The 23,059-nt window shown below is 44.1% G+C and overlaps 1 protein-coding gene across 4 annotated transcripts in view; it reads right to left on the bottom strand.

Moving 5' to 3' along the window:
* The window catches only part of WNK2 (WNK lysine deficient protein kinase 2), a 112,208-nt gene extending 93,387 nt beyond the window's left edge, over positions 1–18,821 (bottom strand). For all 4 annotated transcript variants that reach the window (XM_082059986.1, XM_082059989.1, XM_082059988.1 and 1 more), the window contains exons 1-2: positions 18,528–18,821; positions 17,435–18,226 (exon numbers count right to left, since the gene is read on the bottom strand). In XM_082059986.1, the coding sequence (XP_081916112.1) occupies positions 17,435–18,199 (765 nt within the window). In that variant the 5' untranslated portion in view covers positions 18,200–18,226; positions 18,528–18,821. The remainder of the gene's footprint in view (positions 1–17,434; positions 18,227–18,527) is intronic.
* Positions 18,822–23,059: the final 4,238 nt, after the last annotated feature.

Raw genomic sequence — 23,059 nt, 5'->3', positions numbered from 1 at the left:
GCCTGTACCAGGTTCAAGGCTCCTCTATAGCCCGTAGCGATAACCTGCCCGTTGCTGACCCGGCGGGGCAGAAAGCCCTTGGTGTGCCCGATGCAGACAGGCAGTGCCACTCGCATGGCTCACTCTAAAGGCCTTAATTAACTCTTCCCTGAATTGCACTTACCCTCTGCCATGCCTAAAGAGTGGCAAACATGCAAACATCTGGGGATCAAACAAAGTCTGGAATAATCACATCCCCTTTGTGTGTTGGTGCTTAATGTCTAGTCTGCCCTTCCTAACCAGTCACATTTTAGTTGTCCTACAATTTGGTAGCAGACAACAGTACTTGTCCTTTATATCCACATTATGTAACCGTGCCTCTGCATGTAGACAAATCTCTCCAATATCAGCTTTAACGACATTTTCCCCATGTACGTAGGTTCACAGCAATTTTGAGAGGAAGGAACATTAGGAACTCACTCTTGTGAATCATCACCTTGCCTTAATACCACAGGCGGCCATGCCGTCAGAGCCTGCCCGCCAGGAGAAACAGCCTCTGCACAAACAAGCTGCAAGTCCCAATGGCAGGCTGAGCTGAAGCTGTATTTTCAGAGGCTCTGTTAGCCTTCCCTGTTCTCACACAGCTCCAATTATTCACCTCTTTCCCTGTGCCAGCAAAAGACAAAAAGAGAGCAGCACCCACAGGGCCACCAGGAGCCTCACGGCCACCACCAAGAACCCAGGCTGGCGGCCCAACCACCACCCGCCGATCCCATTGCCGCTTGTTTCCCATGCCTGAAATACCTGCACGGACACTTCTAAACCAGCAGATTTCACAGCATGTAACCCAACTGATCCCACTTTCTTGCCCTGCTCCAGGCTTTGCCAGATGGACAGAGGTGGGTCCAAGGGAGATGGAGCAGAACAGTGCAGGCCTGAGCATGGAGGGGACGCAGAGAAACCTCTGCTGTCACAGCTCCATTCCTGATGATGGAAAAAGATACCTAAACTAATTTCTCCAAAGCCAATCTCCATCTATAACAGTGATAAATGATGTTTATCATAAAATCTATTTTTGCTTAATATTTTTAACTTCACACAGAAGATTTTTTGTCAACTGTAAAGCATTATACCACGCAGCCAAGTATAATGTGTTTTGACTTCTTTATAGTAGAAGTTCAGTTTGAGATGTAATAATTTATTTAAATTGTGAAATATAGTGAGGAACAGACTTCCTCACCCAATTAAATTTGCAGACTCTTGAGAAAAATTTGGAACACTTCAATCCAAAAATTACGTGAAAAACAGATGCAGAGAATACATATGATCTGAAAGAAATGTACACTTAAATCCAGAACAAGAAACCTTTCTTAATTCAAATAACTCAAAGCTTAACTAACTAGAAAAAGGACTTAGAAGAAATTTCCTGTGACATTAGTAAATTAGTATCCCTTTAGAGCAGGGAGATCACCTGGAAGAATAGCTAACTGGAAATAAACTGATGAAGCACACTTAGTCACCTTGGGTAAGCCAGGACAGCCCCATTATTTACTAGAAACCTAAAACAAAAAAAGGTCACATTTGAAGGAAGCCACTGCAGGCCCATATATATTAGTTTAGAAGACATTCAGTTAGACTGAGAAGAGGATGTAACTAATAATTTGCTTATTATGGCTTTTATATGCTGGCTGCTGCTCCAAGGAAAGATGGATTAAATACCACGCCTGTTTGGTTGGACTTCAAATTAAAAGCTCTGCAATGACCTTTCATTCCCAATAGGGTGTTTTGGTTTTGGATGTTGTTTTGGTTTTTTTTATAAAGTCTATTAACTACATTAGGTCCTCCAGAACATTATACTGAATAAAAATAGTTTCAAATGTACAAGACAAAAATAGGACAGGAAATAAATATATCAACAGAGGTTTGGCCTACAAATTCAACTCCCAAACCTCCCCGATTTCCACCCTGCAGATGAGCAGGGAGCCCTCGGTCCTGCTCCAGCCACCGCGTTCGGCACCGCAGGCAGGACAGCAAGCAGACAAAAAGAAATAAACCCTAAGCCCGTGCACCATAACATTAAGACATTGCACATGGATATAAGATTTTCCAACCTAAACACATGCAAACTTTTCTAAAGCCCTCACAGGCTCAGCCTATAACAGGATTTAATATTTCCGATTTTCAGCTAAGGATGCTGGCAGCTTCTGAGAGGAACCAGGAACTACAGGTGTAGGAAATAAAACACCCTTACCTATTAAATTTTAAAAGGTAAAAAACCAAAAACTCTAGGGTAGTTTCTTAGTTGTGCTTCAATTCACAAAGCCTTTTCTAGAGCCAGGGAGACTGAAGTGAAAGAGCCTGGGGGTTTTCTCCCTGACAATTGGAACAAGGCTGGCTGAAGAGGTTTCTCATCACACCCTTTTCTCCCAAGACATTTCCATGAGAAAACAAAACAAAACAAAAAAACCCATACATTAATTCCCACTCTAATAATATACATGGAAAAATGTATGTTATTACAAGAGCACATCATGCACATCTCCCCACCTGCCAGCTATCGACACACATGTATTCACAGGGCAGCACGTGCCAGATCAGCCCTTCCTACTCTTTCCCCCCCGCAACTATAACATTAAATCCAGCAAATTCTCCTTACCCCTTTCTGCTCTGTCAATTAACCCCATTATAGACATAATCTGCAGCATTCTCTGCTGCAGTACAAAGAAACAGAGCAGGGGGGCAGCCTCCCCAGAGTCAGTTACTCACTAAGCTGAGCTTTTCTTTTGACAAAAGCCTGGTTTTCATCAAGCTCTAGTTGAAAAAGTTATCAAATACCACTCATTTATATTAGCACACTCAAAATGAGTTTGATTTACTGCAAATACCATTCTTTTTCTAAAAGATGTATTTTTAGTCTACAAGACTATGTATTTTTAGTCTACGAGGCTAAAAATGTACAAGTTTAGGCTCCAAGATGTGCCAAGTGGCTTAGTTAAATTTTAAGTGTCTCAAAAAAGGGTGCTCAGAAGTATTCAAAGGACATCTTGCACAAGGAGGCTGGATTAGTCTTGCCAGCAGATTCAGACAATTTCCAAATATTAATAATGCAATAGTTTGAATATAAAATAAAATTATAATAAGACATCAAAATCTAGACATGGATCATCATCCCATACAAAACCACCAGAGTGTTATTTTGAGTCATAAAGTGATTTACTCCAAATATTTTAGAGTTTTGTTTTGAGAAGTTTTCAAAATTAGACAATCCAAGAACAATTTATTGCAATGAAACAAAGGTTTTAGCACAGCCTTCCTTGCAGCTCTGATCAATTTAATTTTAAAGATCAGTTTATTTTATTTTCTAGCATCTTAAGAGTATGACAGCACACAATCAGCACTTACACACAGTATTCAAGAGGAAGTTGACATATTAGTTGCAGTGTAAAGAAAGACTTAAAACTTTTGTAAAGTTAGGCTTCAGCAGAGCTCTACCTACAAGTTCACAACCCCCCTACTAAACCACTCTAGGTACTTTTTAAAGGAAGCGCTTGAGAATTCACAAACTAAAGACATTTTCTTTTAAAATCACTCAGGCCCACTTTTCCTACCAGAAATACATTAATATATTCTGCACCACTGCAATTAAAGAGTGCCACATACTACAATTAATTTTAAAAACCCACATACTTTAAAGGGTCTTTTATCAAAGGATAATACTCATTGCAGTGATCTAATTTTAGGAGGACAGTGACAATTTTAGACTCTTGTATTCATCTCAGATGCATGAACATTGTATCCTTATTATGATTACTACTGTAGGTTTGTGTGGGGTTTTTTAAGTAACTTTCACATCCATCTTATGCATATGCAATAAGCAAAGAGCAAATAAACAAACAGTAAACACTTGCCATGAATTTGAAAGTAAACAGCAACTCAACAAGTGAGACCAAAATAATCCAAATCAAATCACAACACAGCCATTGCTTAATTAATTCCCCCCTCCACTTGCAGCATCATTACCAGATATAACACATCAGCTATTTAAGGTTTATCACTACAAAATGAAGCCTGATAGCAAGTATATTTCCCTTACAACAGGTTTTTAAGGAAAAGTAGAATTACTGGATTTTTCTCTGAAAAACAAGGGAAGCATTTGAGCATGTATTTTCATCTCCATATCTAGGGTTAAGGAGAAGTCAATCAACTGAACCACTGGCTCTCTAGCTATGTTGCAAAAATATATATATATTACAAATACGCTGATTTGGCATTGTGTTTTCCCCTGTGAAGATCACAGGTCTGGTACGGGCATGCACACTGCCACTGCTGGATACTGTTATATAGTTGCTTTTGTTGTCTCGCTTCGATTAATATTATTTGTTCATTTTAATCTTGCAAGAGAAATAACACTCTCCAGACGTGCTATCATCACACCGCTATCAGTGCAAGGAGTTATTTGAAAGCCAGGTAAATCTGCATGGCGATTTTGGGCAGACCTAAGAAGAAAAGCTGCTGCTCTGGGAATGTTATTACATTTTAAAAATATAAAGCATGCTTAAAACACAGACTGAATATAATGCTTATTGAAATAAAAGCATAAACCCTGGCTCAGGGATTTCTGAGCACCAGAGAAGTAGGATACATGTTTTTTTGCGCTTTTTTTTTTAAATAAGCTGATTAAAACAGGTGAACAGGCTTTCGTGAGCAATTTTTCATCTCTTAGATCTCTAAGAACAATTAACATTTCAGCACATTTAAGATGTTTTAGTTAAACCTGCTATTCCATTTCCCCACTCACGCAATTAAACACACTTTGCCACAGACTATAGTTCATTCTGACCCTTAAATATGTATCCTCTGAGAAAAATACTTGCAAAACTGTACCAAGTTGATGGGAAACGTGAATACACATTGTTCAGAATTGACACAAAGATGAACAAGAAGAGGCTTCCACTTCATCCATCCAGGCTGGGAAATTAAAACAGACTCAAAACACTCCACTGCATCCTCCACATAGATTGCTCTCGGTACAGCACTTGTCCCCAATTACTGGGAGTTTTCTATCTTTCACAGACTTAAATTTATGAAGAGCAAGACAAGACTAAGAAAACTCATCCCTGTTAGTTCTTTCTAGTGGTTGCTGGAAAAAAAAGGTGATTTTTCAGCCTTTGTTTCTTCAGGAATAAGACTGCGCTGATGCTGTGTGTGTGTACGTGTCCCTGTTGCCCACAATACATTTAGCAAGTCAGTCAGGGTAGCAAGTCATGGAAACAAAGCAACTTTCAATTTTCAGAAAAACTGATAGAAAAGGGAAAGAGAAATTCTCTAGTTGCCCCCACTGAAGGAAAAACTGCAGAAAAAGCATGATCCGTAAAATCCACAGAACAGTACATTCAGAAACAACCGAACTGTGAGTAGTAGCTTCACCGGGAGTTCACATCTTATTAGGTACCAAGAACTCCAACTACAAGATGATTTCATTAGTCACCCTGCTGACAGAAATCCATTTTGAAATGTACACTACGGATCTTTTAAGGCACAAAGGCCACAGTTCATAAGAATTTAAGAGTTCACTCTTCCTGCACACAAAAATTAGCTTAGTGGAAATGTTTTAATGACTTTTTTCCTTTCTCTAACAGAAAATTCATAAATTACAATTTCAGCTCTAAAAACGCAACTAGGATAGTGGATACTTCAGTGTGCCTAAAGTACAGAGTATCTAAATTTTATCAAAGTATCTTATGAGATGAATCAAAGATGATAATTTCAAGTGATTGTGCAGATGACCCTCTGAAAAACAAAAAAGGGACATAAAGGAACAAGTATTTGTACACACCCTGTGGTGGTACAGAAGGTGTTATAGAGCAGGATACTGTCCTTGTAACTTTTGGGGTGGTAGAAGATGACAGGGAAGAGGAGCAATGAGAAGGAATAAGACACTGAACTGCTTTTTAGAAGCCTACTGGAAAGATTTTATGAAGTAGAATCAATTTTTAATAAAACCCTCCTAAAAAAAATGCACAAAGGAACCACCCTGTAATCCTTCCCTAATCCGTAACAAAACCAGATCAGCACCAGTCACACCCCTCCCGCTCAACCTGGGATTCAGCAGCAACACCAGCTTCATTTTTAGGTTCCAGGTGAGTAAATTGTATATTTTCCGGTAGGCCCTGCTCAGGCAAAGCTGATTTCCCCAATCAGACCCTCCAGCTTCTCATTCTCCATCATCTTCATGCTGAGAGATCCCCTCCCAACATGGACCACACTCCCCAGTAACACTTGCTATAAACTGAGTTGTTGTTCAACATCACCAAATAAATTAAAAATATGGATAGCTGTTAGTGTGGCAGAAGTCAAACATCCACAGGCCCATTTAGCTGCAACAGTTGCTTTTGAATACACAGACTCCATAATCTCAAGTGTCTTATTTCGCAGCAAAGAGCCCAAAAATAAAGCTATTGAGAGGAAAAGTTTTCTTTGAAACCCACATGTGAGTGAGCACTGGCCTGTTCTCCCTCCCTCAAACCACCTGAGAACTCTAAAACAGTATACACATACTTAATAAATGAAGCATTGTAGTTAATGCTTTGATGTTACTTAGAGGAAGAACTGCTGTTTCCAGTAGTTTTGTCGCTTCAGCAGTTAAAAAACTTGTAATACTGGCTTCACCTAAGCAAGCAGATACACATCTCAGATCATGCACATCTATTATTTCTCATGGTATGGGAAGTCAGAATTATCCCTGGCAGCAGGATAATCTCCTCGCATACAACAAGCTTTCCCTGCTAACAGCCCCGGTGTGATGTGGGGTATGGGGGTACAGGCCTTGGCAGGGTGCTCAGGAGTGGGGGGTGGACAGGGAACAGGGGTTCAAATAGTCAAGGCACACACACAAAAAATATCTCACAAAATATCTGTAATTTATTCCTCCCAACCACAGATATTTGCTACAGGTTTCTTTCTTCTATACTTTGAAAAGAAAGCTTAATCCTCCTCCACACACAGGAATCCAGAGTTGTCCACAGCCCAGGGGAAAACACAGGGTGCCTTTGTAGGAGTATCTTGTATCACATGGGAATCTATCCAGTTGGCTTAATTTAACGTACTATAAAAATAAGGCATAAAGTTGACCTGGGTCCAAATGTACTCTCCTGAAAGCACTTGCAGCCCTGACACCCCATCCTCCAGCTGCCAGTGCACCCAAGGTACTGGGACCTTTCCTGCAGATGAGGTTCCTGCAGAAGCCAAGGGCTCCTGCGTACACCCCATAACTGAGGTCAGTGCATCCTTGTACAGAAACACAGCCAGGACCCAGAAATGAACTGTTCATCCATTCTTCAAATAGCTGGGGCTGGGAGATGTTTGCAGAACACACCTACCATGCTGTGAATGAGCTGGTTGACAGCACCTACAGGAAGGAGTTTCCTAGAAGAAACTCTTACATGGCACCTACCAGAGGTATTGCCCATCTCTACTCCCATGGCAGCAATAACAAAGGGATTAAACATGGGAGATTCATTCTGAACTCCCATCCCCACCTGCAGTAGTCACTGGGGCTAATGGAAGGGTGAGGAGCACACCTCCTGCAGCTTCGTGCCTCCGTGACAGGAGATACTTCCATTCTCAGATGAGAGGAAACAGAGTGCTGGACAGGACACCCCTACAGCAGAGTAGAAACCAGCTCAAGCAAACAGGTCTTTAAGGTCTGACATGAAGACTCCAAAGTGAGTTTTCTATTTAAAGACCAAATGATCACTGCAACTTTGACATGGATGGATGGAGCTCAGAAGCTCTCAGCAGACTAGAAACATTTATAGCTCAATCTTGCTTCAGTTAACTTCAGCCCTGTTCAGGAGTCTGCCATGCACTTGAGAACCAGCAGAAGCTACAGGAATCCCCATGTTTCTTAGAACAGTGCTACAAGAGCTTCAAATTATCAAGGCCCTTACAATACAAATAATCCCCAAATATCATGTGATATTCTCCCCCTATAACTCATCCCCATCCACCCGCACTGGAAGTTCCTGAGGCTCACAGGCTGAATTGCCACAGACTTTTCAAATTCATTAAGATCAATGAAAGACATTACAAAAGTTATAAAATTAGAAGCCTGGAGGACAGCAGGGACTGATGCCACCTCCCCCAAAGCATGTGCAAAAACCACCACAAGCAAGACCATAACTTGAGAAGCCAAGACGGGCTATAAGCAACCATCCTAGGTCAGTCTTACCAATTCATTTTACCCTATAACTCATGGCTTAATAGAAGTGCTTGTGTATTTTCTCTGCTCCTACTACTAGTTTTACATACATACAAACAAGCTCTGCTTCCCAAAGGACACGATATTCTCCCCCTCCACTAGTAATCAAAGGCAACGCAAGTCCTACCATAGTTGAGAGAAAAGCAAGTCCATTTTATTAGTGCAACAACAATCTTCAAAACAAACACTGATATGAAAGAAACAAAATTAGTTCAAACACACACAACCATGGCAATTTTCCTTAATTAATCAGTAAATCCTAGACCAAAATAAACCCATTTAGAATTACAAGATCTAGATTTTTATCAAATATTTCAGCAGACAGGCCTGCAGCAATGAGATACATCCGCTGGAAATTTTGTGATTTCCTCCCCCTTCTACACTGTTCTACTTTAATAGACAAAATTGATTCTGCTCAGTCAACCACCACAGCTGTATCAGCTCCAGCGAGTACAATGGGTCACCCAAAATGTTACTAACTGAAAAAAATGCAGACAGCATCAGGAAAAGCAATGTTAAAAAGCTGCTTATTGTACAAAAATCCGGAATAAACACCGTAATTTTAATCCTTTAAGCACACACCAGTGAGAGAAAGGAACACCGATTTTAGAAGCAGACTTAGGCAACGCTGCTTTTGTAAAATAAATGCTCCGTCTCCATATATGAAGTGACCAACTGCCATTTGTTCTTTTTAATAAAACCTTATTTTATAGAACATTCTTTTATTATTTAGCTAGAGAAAAAAGCCTTCCTCCATCTGTTCAGTCTTACTGGGTTTTAGACAGTTTTAAGCACTTGAAGCACATGACAATGGCATTTGGGCAAGCCCTGCTAATACAGGAATACACCCAGCACAACAACATCAGTGTGCTCAGCACAGAATCACAGTTCCGTAAGGCCCATACTTTGCTAAATAGGTAATGGAAAAGGTAATATAGTTCCCCAAGAGTATAAACATAGCTAGGAAAAAAAAGTCAGCCATCATCCATACAGATTTACGTTCGAATTATCCGGGTTAAGATGAAACAAAAAGCCTCCTAAGTAGTTTTCCGGTGAGCTAGACTATAGCAGGACTTTCAGAATTGGAGAAAGGCAAATTGGTAGCTTTAGTAACCAACTACAATACAGCTTTCCCCCCTCCCCCAAAAAAAGCATTAAAAATAAAATACTGGCATGTAACAAAAATGCCCCCATTTCCTTTCAGGTTTTCATTTTCTTACAAAAAGCAGTTTTAAGTTTATTTGCCTAACCAAAAATTACACTAAAATTCAAATTAACTTTGGTCAAGTACTGCAGAGATTCATAATGGGATCAAATACTAAAAGTGTTTAATTTCCCTTTTAGTAAGCCAGGAATGAAGATCAGACTGAATTGACAAAGAACAGGCAAATAAGAAAAAACCCCACCAATGTTATTTGAGCCTGTATTCTCCTATCTGTTTTCCTCAGAGTTCATGAATAACTGTTTTGTATCCCCCTGTAGCAAACAACTGAAGAACAGATGGTATTAGGTCTTGAGTTACTCCTTCCTTGATAGTTTAAGCAACATGTATATGGCATTTCATTTTACCCCTTACTCCCACTGCATATTTAACCACCACATTTTACAGCTGTTATGCCATATTAAACGCAGAAAAAAATATTGCAGTAAATCACTTATAAATCTGATTGTGTACGCTGACACTGATAGGAATTAGAATGCACACACACTTGTATGGAAGATTCTGGAGAAGGACGGGAGAAATCCCATTCAGCTCCAGAAATGTGCTTATTTAGAATAACGCTGTAGGCACAATAGCGTCAGAAAGGCTATGGCATGTTTAGTATTGGTAATAAATCTTTTGTAAAAGGCATTGTTGGAATGATGGTGAACTGAAAACCCAGGTTTGCAAGACCATTCAAGCCTAAAATGGAGCATCTTCCAAAAATAAAATTCAAGATGAGCACAAATATAGAGTTTACTTATATTTTTCTTTCAGGGATTGAATAGAAGGTGTATCACCACACACCACTTAACTGTACATATTCCGTGTGAGTCAAGTCACTGCTAACAAACAAATCACTCTACAAAGTTTTTGGTGCACATTTATTGCCAGCTGATTTAGAACATCGTTATGGATGACTGGCTGGCAACTAAGATGCTCCCCAAGGCTTAGAGATGTTCAGCAACTTGACAACTTATGTCCACAATAGGTGATCACAGAGGACACAAGACTTGTCACACCCTCCTTACACCAAATCCTCAGCATCTTCTACATGGGAATGACCATCTGCAAGGAGAAAGAACAGCTCAGAAGCTCCACAGCACCCAAGCTAATCTCTGACAGACAAAGTTCCCACCAGGCGAGCTGCTTTGGATGAACACCATGCCAAAAGGAGGTATGGACTTGATTTCTTTGGAGGATAGCAAGATTTTCTTCAGGGATATGGGAAGCTGCTTATGGTTTGAAGATTAGGCCATTCCAGAGCAAGGGATCAATCCAATACATAAAACGGGTTCTACTTTCTGTTTTATGTGGAAATTGGACTTAGAAAGATCTACAAGTACTCTTTGGGATGAGGTGTGGAGAATGAGGGTGCACACCTTGCTTTTCACATACCAATTCAGCTCACACTTTCACCAACTCTCCAGAAGTGAAATGGAAACAAATACACAGAAAGACCATCACACCATACACAGCAGAGATTGGAAAACATCTGTCATCTTGCAGTTTTACAAACTGGTCCAGACACCACCGCAGAAAAGGCTACAACAAGTTTAAGGTGTCACAGATAATATGGTAGTAAAACTCATTCCTGGCAAAAGAGGCAGGTTTCTCATCTCAGAGCAGGACGAAGGGCAGGAGGAAAGTAGTGAGCTGCTTGCTCCATCTCAGAGCTACACAGGAATAGCAAGATACTAAATGACAGTTGTTTCTAGCTGACTTAACTCCATGGAAGAAAAATAAATACAGCACACCAACTTTCCCCTTCTTTTCCAAGCTTGGTGGCGGGCAGACCAAAATCAAGGTTGGGATAGCACCCGTGTTTTCTAATAGGACAATACACTTCAAGGAAATAATACATTTCCAGATGTAACTTCAATTTCACATGTACAAACTTAACCAAAAGGAAAACCAGTTCTGCTTCTGCATGACCATTTCAGATCTTCTCCAAATATTATTTGTATCAACCACTCCTGTTTCAGAGCAGTGAAAATGACTCTTCCAACAGGAGTGCCAAGTGTCACACACCCCACATGACATGCCCACCGGCTGTTCGGGTATCCTGCATCAGCACTTACCTTGTATTTGTGTTTTCTGGCCAGTCAGACCTACCACAGAACCTGCTGAACACGCAGGGACATGTCCTGCTGCTGGCAATCGACAGCTATGTCATGGCAAGCCTGAAAACCCAACTTCCCCTGCCCACACAGTTGTAGCCAGCTCTTCTCAGCACTCAACCCAGACCCCCCACCCCAGCCAGGCTCCTGAAGTGTGGGAGATTTACCACTACTCGCCTCCTCAACAGCCCCTTCACACCCCATCCTTATGGTACCTTTCATCCACCCACCCTTCCCAACCTCTGCTGCACCTCCCATCCCTCAGAGCATGAAAAATCATGATAACTCCAGTCACCAACAGCTGAACTGCCACTGCTGCCCTTCTTTTAGCACATCATTCCCAGAGCCACTGGGCTTTCTCCAGACCTCTGTTAGACACTAACCACACAACAAGGCAATCAGACCATAAATGTAAGCATGCTATACACACAAGTCAGACGGCATATCAAGTGCAAACATTACTGAGATGACAGCCTGCAACATCAGCTTTTTTTCCTCTGTCAGCTGTGGACAAGACATGACCAAAGGGATCTGAAATATCCTTTACACCAAGTTCTGGTTTTATTTTAAGTCATTTCCTCTTAGTGCAACTGGACCCCACACACCTAGCATGAAGAGTTTAACCAGGATTAGAAGAGCACACAATCTACCTTTAGGCAAAATGTGCTCAAAAGCAAAAGAAAGGAGTCTTATTCGATTCAAAGGCTGAATCTGAAGTCTGACCCAGCTCTATTTCATTTGCTGAATTTGAGAAGCAGTCTATTAATAGTTCACTACCATATCCCTATCCTGCTTCTCCATGTCAGGGCAACAGCTATACTAACAAACACCAGTGATACAGGCACATGTTTTCATACTGACACTAAAGCAGAGCTAAACCAACTATTTAAATTTAAACAGAAGTCACTATCTCAAGAATTAACTCAAAACAGTCAAAATTATCCTCAGAGGTAATATGAGCAGGCAGCAGTATCAGATTCAAGCTTTCAGATACCGTCTCCCTTTCTTCTCCCAGATTTTCTAAATTATTCTGTTCTTTTACACTAAAAAGTTCACCCATCCAATAAGTTAATAGAATAGATAGTAACCAGCTACTATTTCAACCCCAGATGAACGCTGTCAACCAACAAGGATGCTACAAAATCCGAACTACCACACCAGTGAGAGTCCTGCAGACATTACCTCTGACAGAAAGAAATCCCCTGGCTTCTTGATAGAGGGGTGCAGGACATCCTCCTACTTCCACATCATTCAGCTCCACACTATTTAATTTTGCCAGATGTAACTTTGCTAGAGCAAAGGGAACTTGCTTTAATATTGTCCATTTTACAGGCCATCACTTTTAACCATGCAAATGTAACTGCTTCCACAAAAACATCTGAGCCGCGGACCTTTGGTATCACTTTGAACAAGTATCACAGATCTTGTACATGCACACAGTATGGAAAATAACACTTAAACATTAAAGAAAATATTTACATAGGCACCATAGTTTTCTCTCACACATAAGGTAACATGCTTAGAAATAAACTGCATGATTTTCCTCCCTTCATCCACTCAAAATAGAAATTTTGTTTCAAGGGAAGACTATCAGCCTTAGAAACAAAAATGAGCAAGCTCACACAGGTCTAAAAATAATGATTTTAAATGCCCTTTTTATTCACCTTGCATTAAAGCAAAGTCTAATCTCATCTTCTACTTCTAGAATGTTCACGCCATATTAATATCAGCCAGCTATCACCCAATCTGGATGAGCTTCTCATTTAACAAATAAAAACAGATCAAGAAAATACATTGCATGTTCCCATAATACTGTATACTAATAAAATGAAAGACATGTTCAGAAACACATCCACATTTAGCACTTAATTTTCAGTTAAAAGCTGTGCCCTCCAATAATCTGAAACTCCTGAATATCTGAGTGACTTCAGACACACAATGCACTTCCATGCTTTTCCTTCTTTGGTTCGGGCAGTTTGAAAAGATCAGCAGTGGCATAAAAATAAGTGCTACGAAACTTAAGTAAAACACTCATCTTGTAAAGAAAACCCAGTTTTTCCCTACAGAACTACACAACCAGAAACTTGGCAGAAAAGCTGTAGGTGAAGGGAGCAAGCAGTTGCCACCCTGGAGTAGCACATCTCCATGGCTGGTTTACCATTACAGGCCCCGTGGTTTGGTGGCCTTTTGGAAAATGCGGTCAGAGCTATTCTAATTCCCTCGATTTCTAATTTCAGCCATATGGGCGGGGAAGGAGAACTGACCTCTGCCCATCCTTCACTCTTCCCTAGCTCCCCAAATACCTCCAACATCCAATCCCTGAGCTAAGTTCTGTCCCAGGGAGCATCAGGGGCTCCCATGGAAAGCTCCAGGAGACCAAGTGTCCTGAAGCCAAGAACCAGTTTGGGGCAAGCACTGGAAAAGCCTGGCTTTCCTGTCAGGTTCACCAACTGGCTTTTCTCACCTGCTTGCCATAGGCACAGCAACAGCAGGAGGAGACAGTCTATCCCTTCCTCATTTTCAACAAACTAAAATTCAATACAGTCAAACAGAAGCTCGGTATTCACAGTTCAAGTGAGAACCATAAAGTACAATGAGGTCTTTGCATGTGAGATGACACCAGGTTTGACTCTTCTGCAGTTTCCCCTACATGTTCCCAAGGGGAAACAGGATGGGGATTTTGAAACGATTCATCTAACTAAAAGGATTATTTGGCTTGCCAGCAGTAGATTGGCAAAAGCCTATATTCCTTATTCATGACCTAACATTTTATTTAGGAGCACAACACTGAAATACTGTTGTGCTGAAGCCTCACCACATAGCAATTGTGCGCCACCAATTAAAATTAATTATAGCTGATGAAAACCTTAGAATGCAAACCCTTCCAAACTGCAAGGGCACACTAATACTGCCCCAATACTTCAGTTTCAGGAAGTAACAATACCCTTATTTTCTAGCTAGAATTTGACTACAGCTCTCACATCTTCAGACAGGTCTAAAACCCAGATCTAGTTTGGTTAGCATTTGGATCCTACCCTAATCCAAGCCATGATTTCGGTTCTGAACCCTAAAGCCACCTTTTCAATGAAATAAAACCACTGAACAAGAATGGCTCGCAAGGTCTTTGTACAGACGGACAAAAAAGGAGACAGACACACAGGCAACAAGTACAACTGGGCTGAAAAAAGTGCTGAGCAAGGAGAGAGGATTAACGCCTGCGTGGAACCTCAGTGCTGCTCGTTTAACCCTCGGGCTCTGAAAGTAACAAGTGCACATCCACAGGAAAGACAAAGCATAACCAGTTGCAATATTTCCGTAAAAGGGCTCTGGGATGGGTTTTGATGGTGTGAGGCTGCAGTAATTTTGTTTCCAGCCACATGGTGACCATGGCTTCCACTATGGATACCTCAACATTCCCACAGAGGCACAAACGAGGGCATATCTAACTGGCACTGCTTACATAAAAGTGTTCAAAATGCCGTGAATAAAGTGTTGAAATGAAAGCACCTTCTGAATGTTTCCCCAGCTGAACTCAGAGTACTGTACAAGTCAAAAAGCCCAAGACAAAGCACAGCCATTCACACCTCCTGAGCTTCCCTCATGCAAACTCGGCCTAAAAGCACAGGCTTTAATCACATGGTGATTAAAGGCTTTTGTCATTCAGTTAGTCTTTCTCAATCCAGACCAAAGTCCTGGTTTTCAAAATTCACACACCATCTCACATTACCTGGCCTCTGGCATCACCTCCAAACTCATTGTGTTTCAGGAGAACCAGCAGCCCTTGCCTGGTTTCACAGTAATTTTCTCAAAAGCAGTCAAATAATGAGTTTTCTTTCTCTAGTTAGTGGCCTAAAACAGTCTGTATTAAATTGAAAATATCTAGTAGTAAGATCTGAATTAAGCTGAAGCACGTGCAATGGAAACTAGTGGAAATTAGAGAGAATTATTAAATGATTTATTCACATGCAGGTCAGTTCAAGAATTCCTAGTGAGTGTAACTAGGGATCAGAAAACCAGTCACCAGGTAAGCTTCATCATGCAATTTTCCCATCCCAATCTCTTTCTAAACGACCCAAACACTGGAATTCCAATACGCTGTGTTCTCCACCATACTTGGCAGTCTCGTAGTTCAAGCTACTCCATTACAGAAAGTACGCTGAAAATGCATCATTTCGGTTCCTCTGCCAGAGCATGCCGAAACATGGGCAAGGAGATGAATTCCTGATGCGCCGATGGCTCTGCAGTGAACACAGGGAACCACACCAGCCTCTGCCTGGGGACAAACCTGCCCCTGGCAGCATCCCAGTTATCAGCCTCAATTAATTTCAGGCCTTAGTCTCGGGACACAAGCCCAAAGCAGACAAAGAGCAGGCCTGCCCACAGGGCCCAGCTGCCCTGGGGTCCCCACGGCCACCCCACAGCCGCTCTCCTTCCCCAGGTGCCCCCAGCCAGTTAAATCCCCGACCACCAGCCCTTTGGGCCCTCTGCCCAGGGCCTTACCCTGCGCAACGGCTGTGCCTCCGTATTTTGCGTTTCTGTCTAATAAAAGCCATGGGGACACATGATTATGAAGACTGAAAAGTGCTACCCACACTTTTTATTAAAGAAGTAATGCTGCAGTAAATCACGATTATATGGTGTAATGAAGTCACTAGGGAACGAAGATGGAACTTTACATCCATCCCCACCTATCCCAGGAACCAGGAGTGAGATACAAACAGATTGGGTAACACTAAAAGAAAAAACAATCAGGAGCTGAGGCTTACTACCTCACATTATTTACATGCTATTCTCACATAGTCTCACAGGCCATAAAGCTCAGTCAACCAGTGGGAGTTTAAGGACCTCAAATTATAACTCGGACTTAAATTCTCTAATTCCCACCAAAATTGCACTGTAACTCAGACTAAGTAATAGCTCTAGGAAAAGCAACCTAAAAAAAAAAAAATTACCTCAGGTTTTCTCTTGGATAGGTCCTATTCAAATGAATGCTAACAGAAATGAGGTAAGTAACAGACACTAAAAGCTTCACAAAGAAAAGCATACACTACTGTCATGTTTACAGATGTGAGAATATAAAAATCACCGAGAAAATGGTAAGAGCTACCTCCCAAACCGGCAAAAGATAGTATCTGACTCTTCACTCTCTTTAGATATTACTGGATGCCTTCTCTGTAAAGATCTAGAGGCCAAATCAAATGTTTTATTTAAAATGTAATAGGTATTTGGATAGACAGGTCTTTGACCTAACTGAAGCACTATTTCATGGGGTCTTAAAATATAAAAGGAAAGCACTCAGGTGCTTTCCAAGGTTTGATTCACAAGAAGCTGGTGGCAGTCACAGTTTCAAAGCAGCAGAAAGGGCAAGTAAGGGGGCAGCAGATCTTCCATCTTTATAAAAGGATTATGCATTTATATTTGTAGAAAAAGGAAAGTTCGCTCCTGTAAATATATTCAGGGTCTTTTTAACAGAGACCTGCTGCTCCATTCCCGCTAAATCAAGCTGCTGGTTCCTAAAGTGGCTGGGGGCAATGGGGGACAGGAACTCCATTTAGCTCTTTTCGGCATGCTTTGCGCATTTGGAGAGAGCGACTCGTGATTTTTTAATGCAATATGACAGGTCCTATGTTAACATCGCCAGAGTCAGCAGTCAGATCCCAGGCCTGAGAGGGTTAAGCCTGGGAGGAGTGTATATAAGGTGGTAGATTCAGAACCAATGAGAATATTGCGCTATAGTTAGACACTGGATACTAAGCAATGGTGACTATAAAGGCTGCTCAAAGCTGAGCTTCTGTAGATGACACCAGCATGTTGCCTTTAGCTCCTAGGCTTACAATGCAAAAGAAAAAAACCCGGAGGATCAGCTCGGCTTACCTGAAGTTCACACCATGCAACTTCCACCCACGTCTCTGTGTCCAGGCCCTTATAGACCGTTTTGAAGGATCCCCTCCCGAGTTCAATATCAAACTTTAGGAACCTGCCATCCAGCGAGGTGGCAACCGCTTTCATGTCAGCCTCCTCCTCAGGCTCCTCTTTCTTAGCCTTGCTCTGATCTTTGGAAGCATCTGACGCCTCTTTCCTCTCCACATCTTTGCCAGCCTCCTTCTGCTCCTCAGCCCCGCCGACACTGCCAGGGGCTGGCGGTGCCTTTGGCTCCCCCGCAGGCTCGGCCTCCAGGCAGACCTTCTCCACGGCCCCCTGCCCTGCCTTTGCCCTCTCCGCAATTATCCTCCTGGTTTTAGGGAGCAGAATAATTTTCCTCTGATGCTCTGACTCGGGAAGGTCGAAAGCAGGTTCCTCCTGGTCCGAGTCCACCACGCTCCTCCGCAGGAACCGCTGATGGACCATTTTGGGATCCCTGGAGCAAGGGGCGCGGAGCGGCGGGGCAGGTGCCCCCGGGGCTCCCGGCATTGCAGCGGCAGCCGCCCCGCTCCTCCCGGCACCGACGGGCCCGTCAATATTCATGCTCGTCTCCGCAACCGGGGGAGCGCTGGGCTCGGCAGCCGCTGGAAACCCGCCACCTCCTCCTCCTCCTCCTCTTCCTCCCCGCCGAGGTGCCGATCTGGCATCGCCCCCAGTTTCCATTCGGTTTGAGGTTTCAGCGCTTTTCCCCGGGCTGGGGGAGTCACCGAGGTCCATGTCCGCGCCGAGCCGCTGAGCCGCCACCTGCGAGGGGCAAATGCAGAGCGCAGCGCCCTGACGCACCGCGGCCACGGCTCGGCCCCGGCCCCCAGACACCGCACCCCGGCCCCGGGGCTCGCCCCAGCGCGACGATTCCCCGGGCAGAGCCGCACCGCGGCTTAGAAACGGCAGGGCTGCGACACGCCGGGCTCCGCGGGCCGGGCCGAGCCGCAGCCACCCTGCCCACCCCCCTCCCCGCCCGGGCAGCCCCGGGCTCAGGTGCGCGGCAGGGCCGCCTCACCTGCGGGGGGAGCGAGCAGGGCCGCGCACAAAGCCGCTTACTTACGTGCGGAGCGGGGGGCTGCCGTCCTCAGCGCCATGAGACGAGGATGAGAAGGGCGGCGGGGAGAAGGGGCGGTTACCGCTGTGCGTGCGCCTGGCGGGGGGTGCGCGCCGCGGAAAGGAGAGCCGAGCGAGCCGGCCGCCGGCAGCGGAGCTCCGCGGCCCGCCCCTGCGCGCTGCAGCACGCCCCTGCCCGCAATGCCGGCCTCCCGCTCCGCACCCGCGGCTCAGGGCGCCGAGTGCGCCCCTGCCCGCGGCGAGCCCTGCGGCAGCCTCCGCCGCGCCTCCATGGGCCGCCGCCGCCCCCCGCCCTCCCCCGCTCCTCCGGCCCCGCTCCGCCGCCCCCACCCCGCTGCCGCCGCGCTGCTTTTGTCAATGGGAGCCGCTCCCCGCCGAGCGCCCCATTTAAGGCACCGGCGCTCGGCGACCGCCAATGAGGCTGCGGAGGGCGGCCCCGGCCCGGCCCTGCCCGCCCCGCCGCCGGAGACAATGGGAGGGTCTCCGGGCCCCGCGGCGCGGGCGGGAGCGGCCCTGGGGGAGCGGTGCAGGTGTTCCCGCCCGGCGCCTCCCTTTGCTCCTCCGTGAGCGTCGTCCTGCGGGTCCCGGCCCAGCCCAGCCCGCGGCTCCTACTGCTCCCTCGGGTCGCGAACGGCGCGGAGGTGACTGCACCAAGCCGCCTGGTATTCTAGGGTGTAATTAAAAGGAGAATTACTTAGAAGAAACCAAATATTCTTCCTACGCATCATTTTTCAGAATCCTTCAAACGTAAAACATGCATAAGGACTAACTCGTGCATAGCGTTTGATAACACATCACTCTGCCTTTCACTGCTGTGGCAGTCTGTCTGCCGCATGTGTCTGGATTTTTCTTTGTTTGGGTATTTTTCTTTTTTTTCTTCATTCCTGGCAGCTTCTGAATTGTTCTCTGAATATTGGGCTCATGGTTCATTATCGCAGACACTTGGCATTGGACTAGACAGAGGGAAAGTTCGATGTGGAGACCAAGGCATGCTTCCCCTCGGCTTAGTTTGGTGAGAGGAGACGTCCTTTGCTAAAGGCTGCGCCCATCCACAGCTGTGACATTTCTGCTCTGTACATTTATTAAAGGACTCTGAACTTCACTACTGTCAAGCTTGCTTTCTTAAGTATTAGATTCATACAAATATATGTTTTAGTAATTAAAATTTAACTATTTTTTTTTAATGAGGTGGTTTACCCAGTAATTATTCCCCAAGATTTCTGAAGGAAAGGAAGTTGACTGCCAGGGAACCATAATTAGTTTTTCTTTTAATTAATTTATTTTTAGTTAAAGATTATTAAGCAAAAACTTTTAAAATAAGAAAACACATGGTTATTTTAAATAGAATCTCTGGTGTTTCCATTAAAAAACCAGAACAGAACAAAACAAAAAACCCCAGGGTTATGGATACGTTTGATCTTACAATGGTTTGTTTTTCAGTGTTAAAATACAATATTTCTAGGACTTGCAACTGTGGTATAAATCACAGGCTTGCATGTTATACAGAATTACCTACCATTAGTTCTATATGTCAGGCTATTCTTTCTCTACCGACAGAGCTTTAGTAAACAGAAAACAATATGAAGTCACCAAGAGAAAAGCAGGGAAGGTTAACAGCTCTGACACTTTCTCCTAGTTATTATATAAACTTGACCCAGAACTCCCTTCCCAGTTACAGAAATCCTCACCACCAGGTAGAAAAAAGGACAAAATTCAGGCTAATGAGACAACTAAAAGTAGCAGGCGACACTCAGCAGGTGGACAGAAAAAAATGGGGAACATTCTAGAGTTGACCAAATCCCAAACCCTGAAACCAGCAATCAAGAAAAATACAGGGGTTGGAGGGGGAAGAGACTTGATTTACCTTTCTCTGCCAGACCTTCCTGGAGGAGGGCGAATACCTGCATGTGGGCAGGTGAGAAGAACATCCCAAACCAGGCTCGGGAGGACACACCGGCACTGCTGAGCTGCACAGGTGGCTCCCACCTGGTCCTCACAAGAGCCGTCCTCACACCAGCTTCCTCATGGCTGAGCTTCCTCTGGGGTTCCTTGTGCCGTCCTGTGTCGAAATGGTGCCTAGTGCTCTTCCAGTGGCCTTTTGCCCACTGAAAAATTAACATAATTTGCAGGTCACAAACCTAATCGTGATCCACTACCAAATGCTCTGAATCTGTTTACATGGATGATTTTTAATAGTACTTAAACAGAAGGAAAAATCTTCTTCACAACTGTACTCTTTGACATTTCCCGTGTTGCTGTACATTTGTTCCACACACTCCAGTGAGTAACCTTGGCAAGCAGCGTGACAACGCGTGACAACGTGCAGCATTGAGGGGACGATGCGGCACTCTGGCTGGGTCACACGGGCAGAGCGACGTGTTCCCGCCTGCGCAGCTGTGGAAGGGGTGCACAGTCTGAGCCAGGACTCCACAGCAGCTAACGACGGCCTTTCCCAGCAGAACGATGCTGCCCAGCAGATTGTGATTCTGGAGCCTTCAGAGCAGCCTGTCCAGGCCTTGCTGGGTGTCGGTGACCACCATGGACACAGCAGCTGCATGGACATTCAGCTTGTGGTTCTCCAGTGTTCTCTGGTTGAGCAGTCCCACAGACAACCTGCCATTCCGATGTGCCCCCCTGCATGGCAAGGAGAGCTTGACAAATAGGCAGGGTGGACTTTGAGGAAACCTAAAGCAAAAGACCAACACGCTCTTCATTTCTACCATCTAGCCAAAGACCCCTCGGCTGATGGGAACAGAGCCCTGTGAGGTCTGTTTCCATAAGCTTACCCAGTTTACCCAGAACAGAGACAGGTTATTGATTCTTCTGCCATCCTGATCTCAGCTCTGCACAAGTCATTAGATAGACAGATAGATGATGGTATGCTTTATTACCAAAAGGCATAGAATAAGATAAACAGTTACAGTTTTCTTGATTGTTAGAGCATCACCAGAGCAAACCTGAAGCTGACTCACCACCGAGAGCATGCTGGTGTGCAGGTGGCATTGTAAATTATAGACTGTTTTAACAGAATGGTAGTCAAGGTGCTGCCTCAGACATAGGGATCTCAGTCTAGCGTTTGACTTGGAGAACTGTTCTTTGCACGTATGAAAAACAAACTGCTCATCCCTGCGGGTGTCTCTTTTCCCAAGGAACATGCGATAGGACAGGAGGAAATGGCCTCAAGTTGCGCCAGGGGAGGTTTAGACTGGATGTTAGAAACACTGTCTTCCCCAAAGGGCTGTGGGGCATTGGAACAGGCTGCCCAGGGCAGTGCTGGAGTCACCATCCCTGGAGGGGCTGAACAGATGCAGAGATGAGGTTCTCAGGGACATGCGGTAGACGTGGACTTGGCAGCCTTGGGTTAACGGTTGGATTTGAAGATCTTGAAGGTCTTTTCCAACCAAAGCGATTCTGTGGTTCTATGAAATTCTCTCTGCACGAGAAGCTGACACTTCGCCCCCGAAGCACAGATGGGTATTTCCACTTGACGAGCAGATTAACACTGTTCTGTCTGTGACTCCCCTCACCGCTCTGCTGACTGATGTCAGGAACAGTCAGCCACCAGCTAACACAGAGCAGGACAGCTTGTCCGAGTAAATAGCTAGTGTTATTTTTAAAAGGGAGAAAAATAACCATTTTCTCCTAATAACAGCCATTCTTTTCTTTCTGTATATGTTAGTTTTGAGTGAGGAAGTCCAGTTCTCCGTGTTAACAGCTTGACTTCCAGGTTCTCAGATACCGAGAAATTTTTTATTTGTTTAAAATAAATGTTTGCAGGGGACTGTGGAAACATTTATGTTGGCCTCCAGTTTTCTACTAACTTGTTTTTTATATAACCTATAACTTGATTACAAACAGGTCAAACACCTCTTGAGAGCTACTTTCAGTTGCACCGAGGGTGTGCTCTCAGCACTGCACGTGCTACTGGCCCTGATGCAACCTTATAGAATAGTTGTGTTTCCTTCAAGATAACAACAATAATAATCTTAAAACCCAGTTTCACAATGCATTCTCAGGTCATCTGTATTCTGTTCTGACTATTTGTTTATACGTACAATAGTTCAAGTCATCGAGTTAATACAAACTTATGGTAAATGTGTAAAAAAAGCATGTCTGTATGTCTCAGTGATGGATGCTGTTGGCAAAGTCCCGCCGCAGGTACAGCGAGGCAGGCAGCAAGCGGGGGGCAAGGTGTGCATCCCCCACCTCAGGAGGGGATCAGCTCCATGTGTCTTTGTTTGCCCTCCGCTGGTACAATATATCGTTCCAACATGTATGACAACAACTCAAAAAATGGTCTGTGTTTTTAATTCCTGTTAACAGGAGCTTATACAGCCTATAGCAATATGCCATAGCATCACCTCTCAGGTTTCTGCAAATAAACGAATTTAATGGTGCTGTGAAGTAGTGAATGGGCAGTATCTCCATTGCTGTGTGGGTTTATGAGGTGTGTTCCCTGCTCCCCTGCCCCAGGAGCAGCCGTGTCCCAGCTCCTTGTGTTCAGGCCTCCCTGCAGGG

The sequence above is a fragment of the Streptopelia decaocto genome, assembly GCF_964273445.1.
Source record: "Streptopelia decaocto genome assembly, chromosome: 8".
Lineage (NCBI taxonomy): Eukaryota > Metazoa > Chordata > Aves > Columbiformes > Columbidae > Streptopelia > Streptopelia decaocto.
Note: the sequence above shows the minus strand (reverse complement) of the source record. Positions and strands in the feature narration are given on the sequence as shown.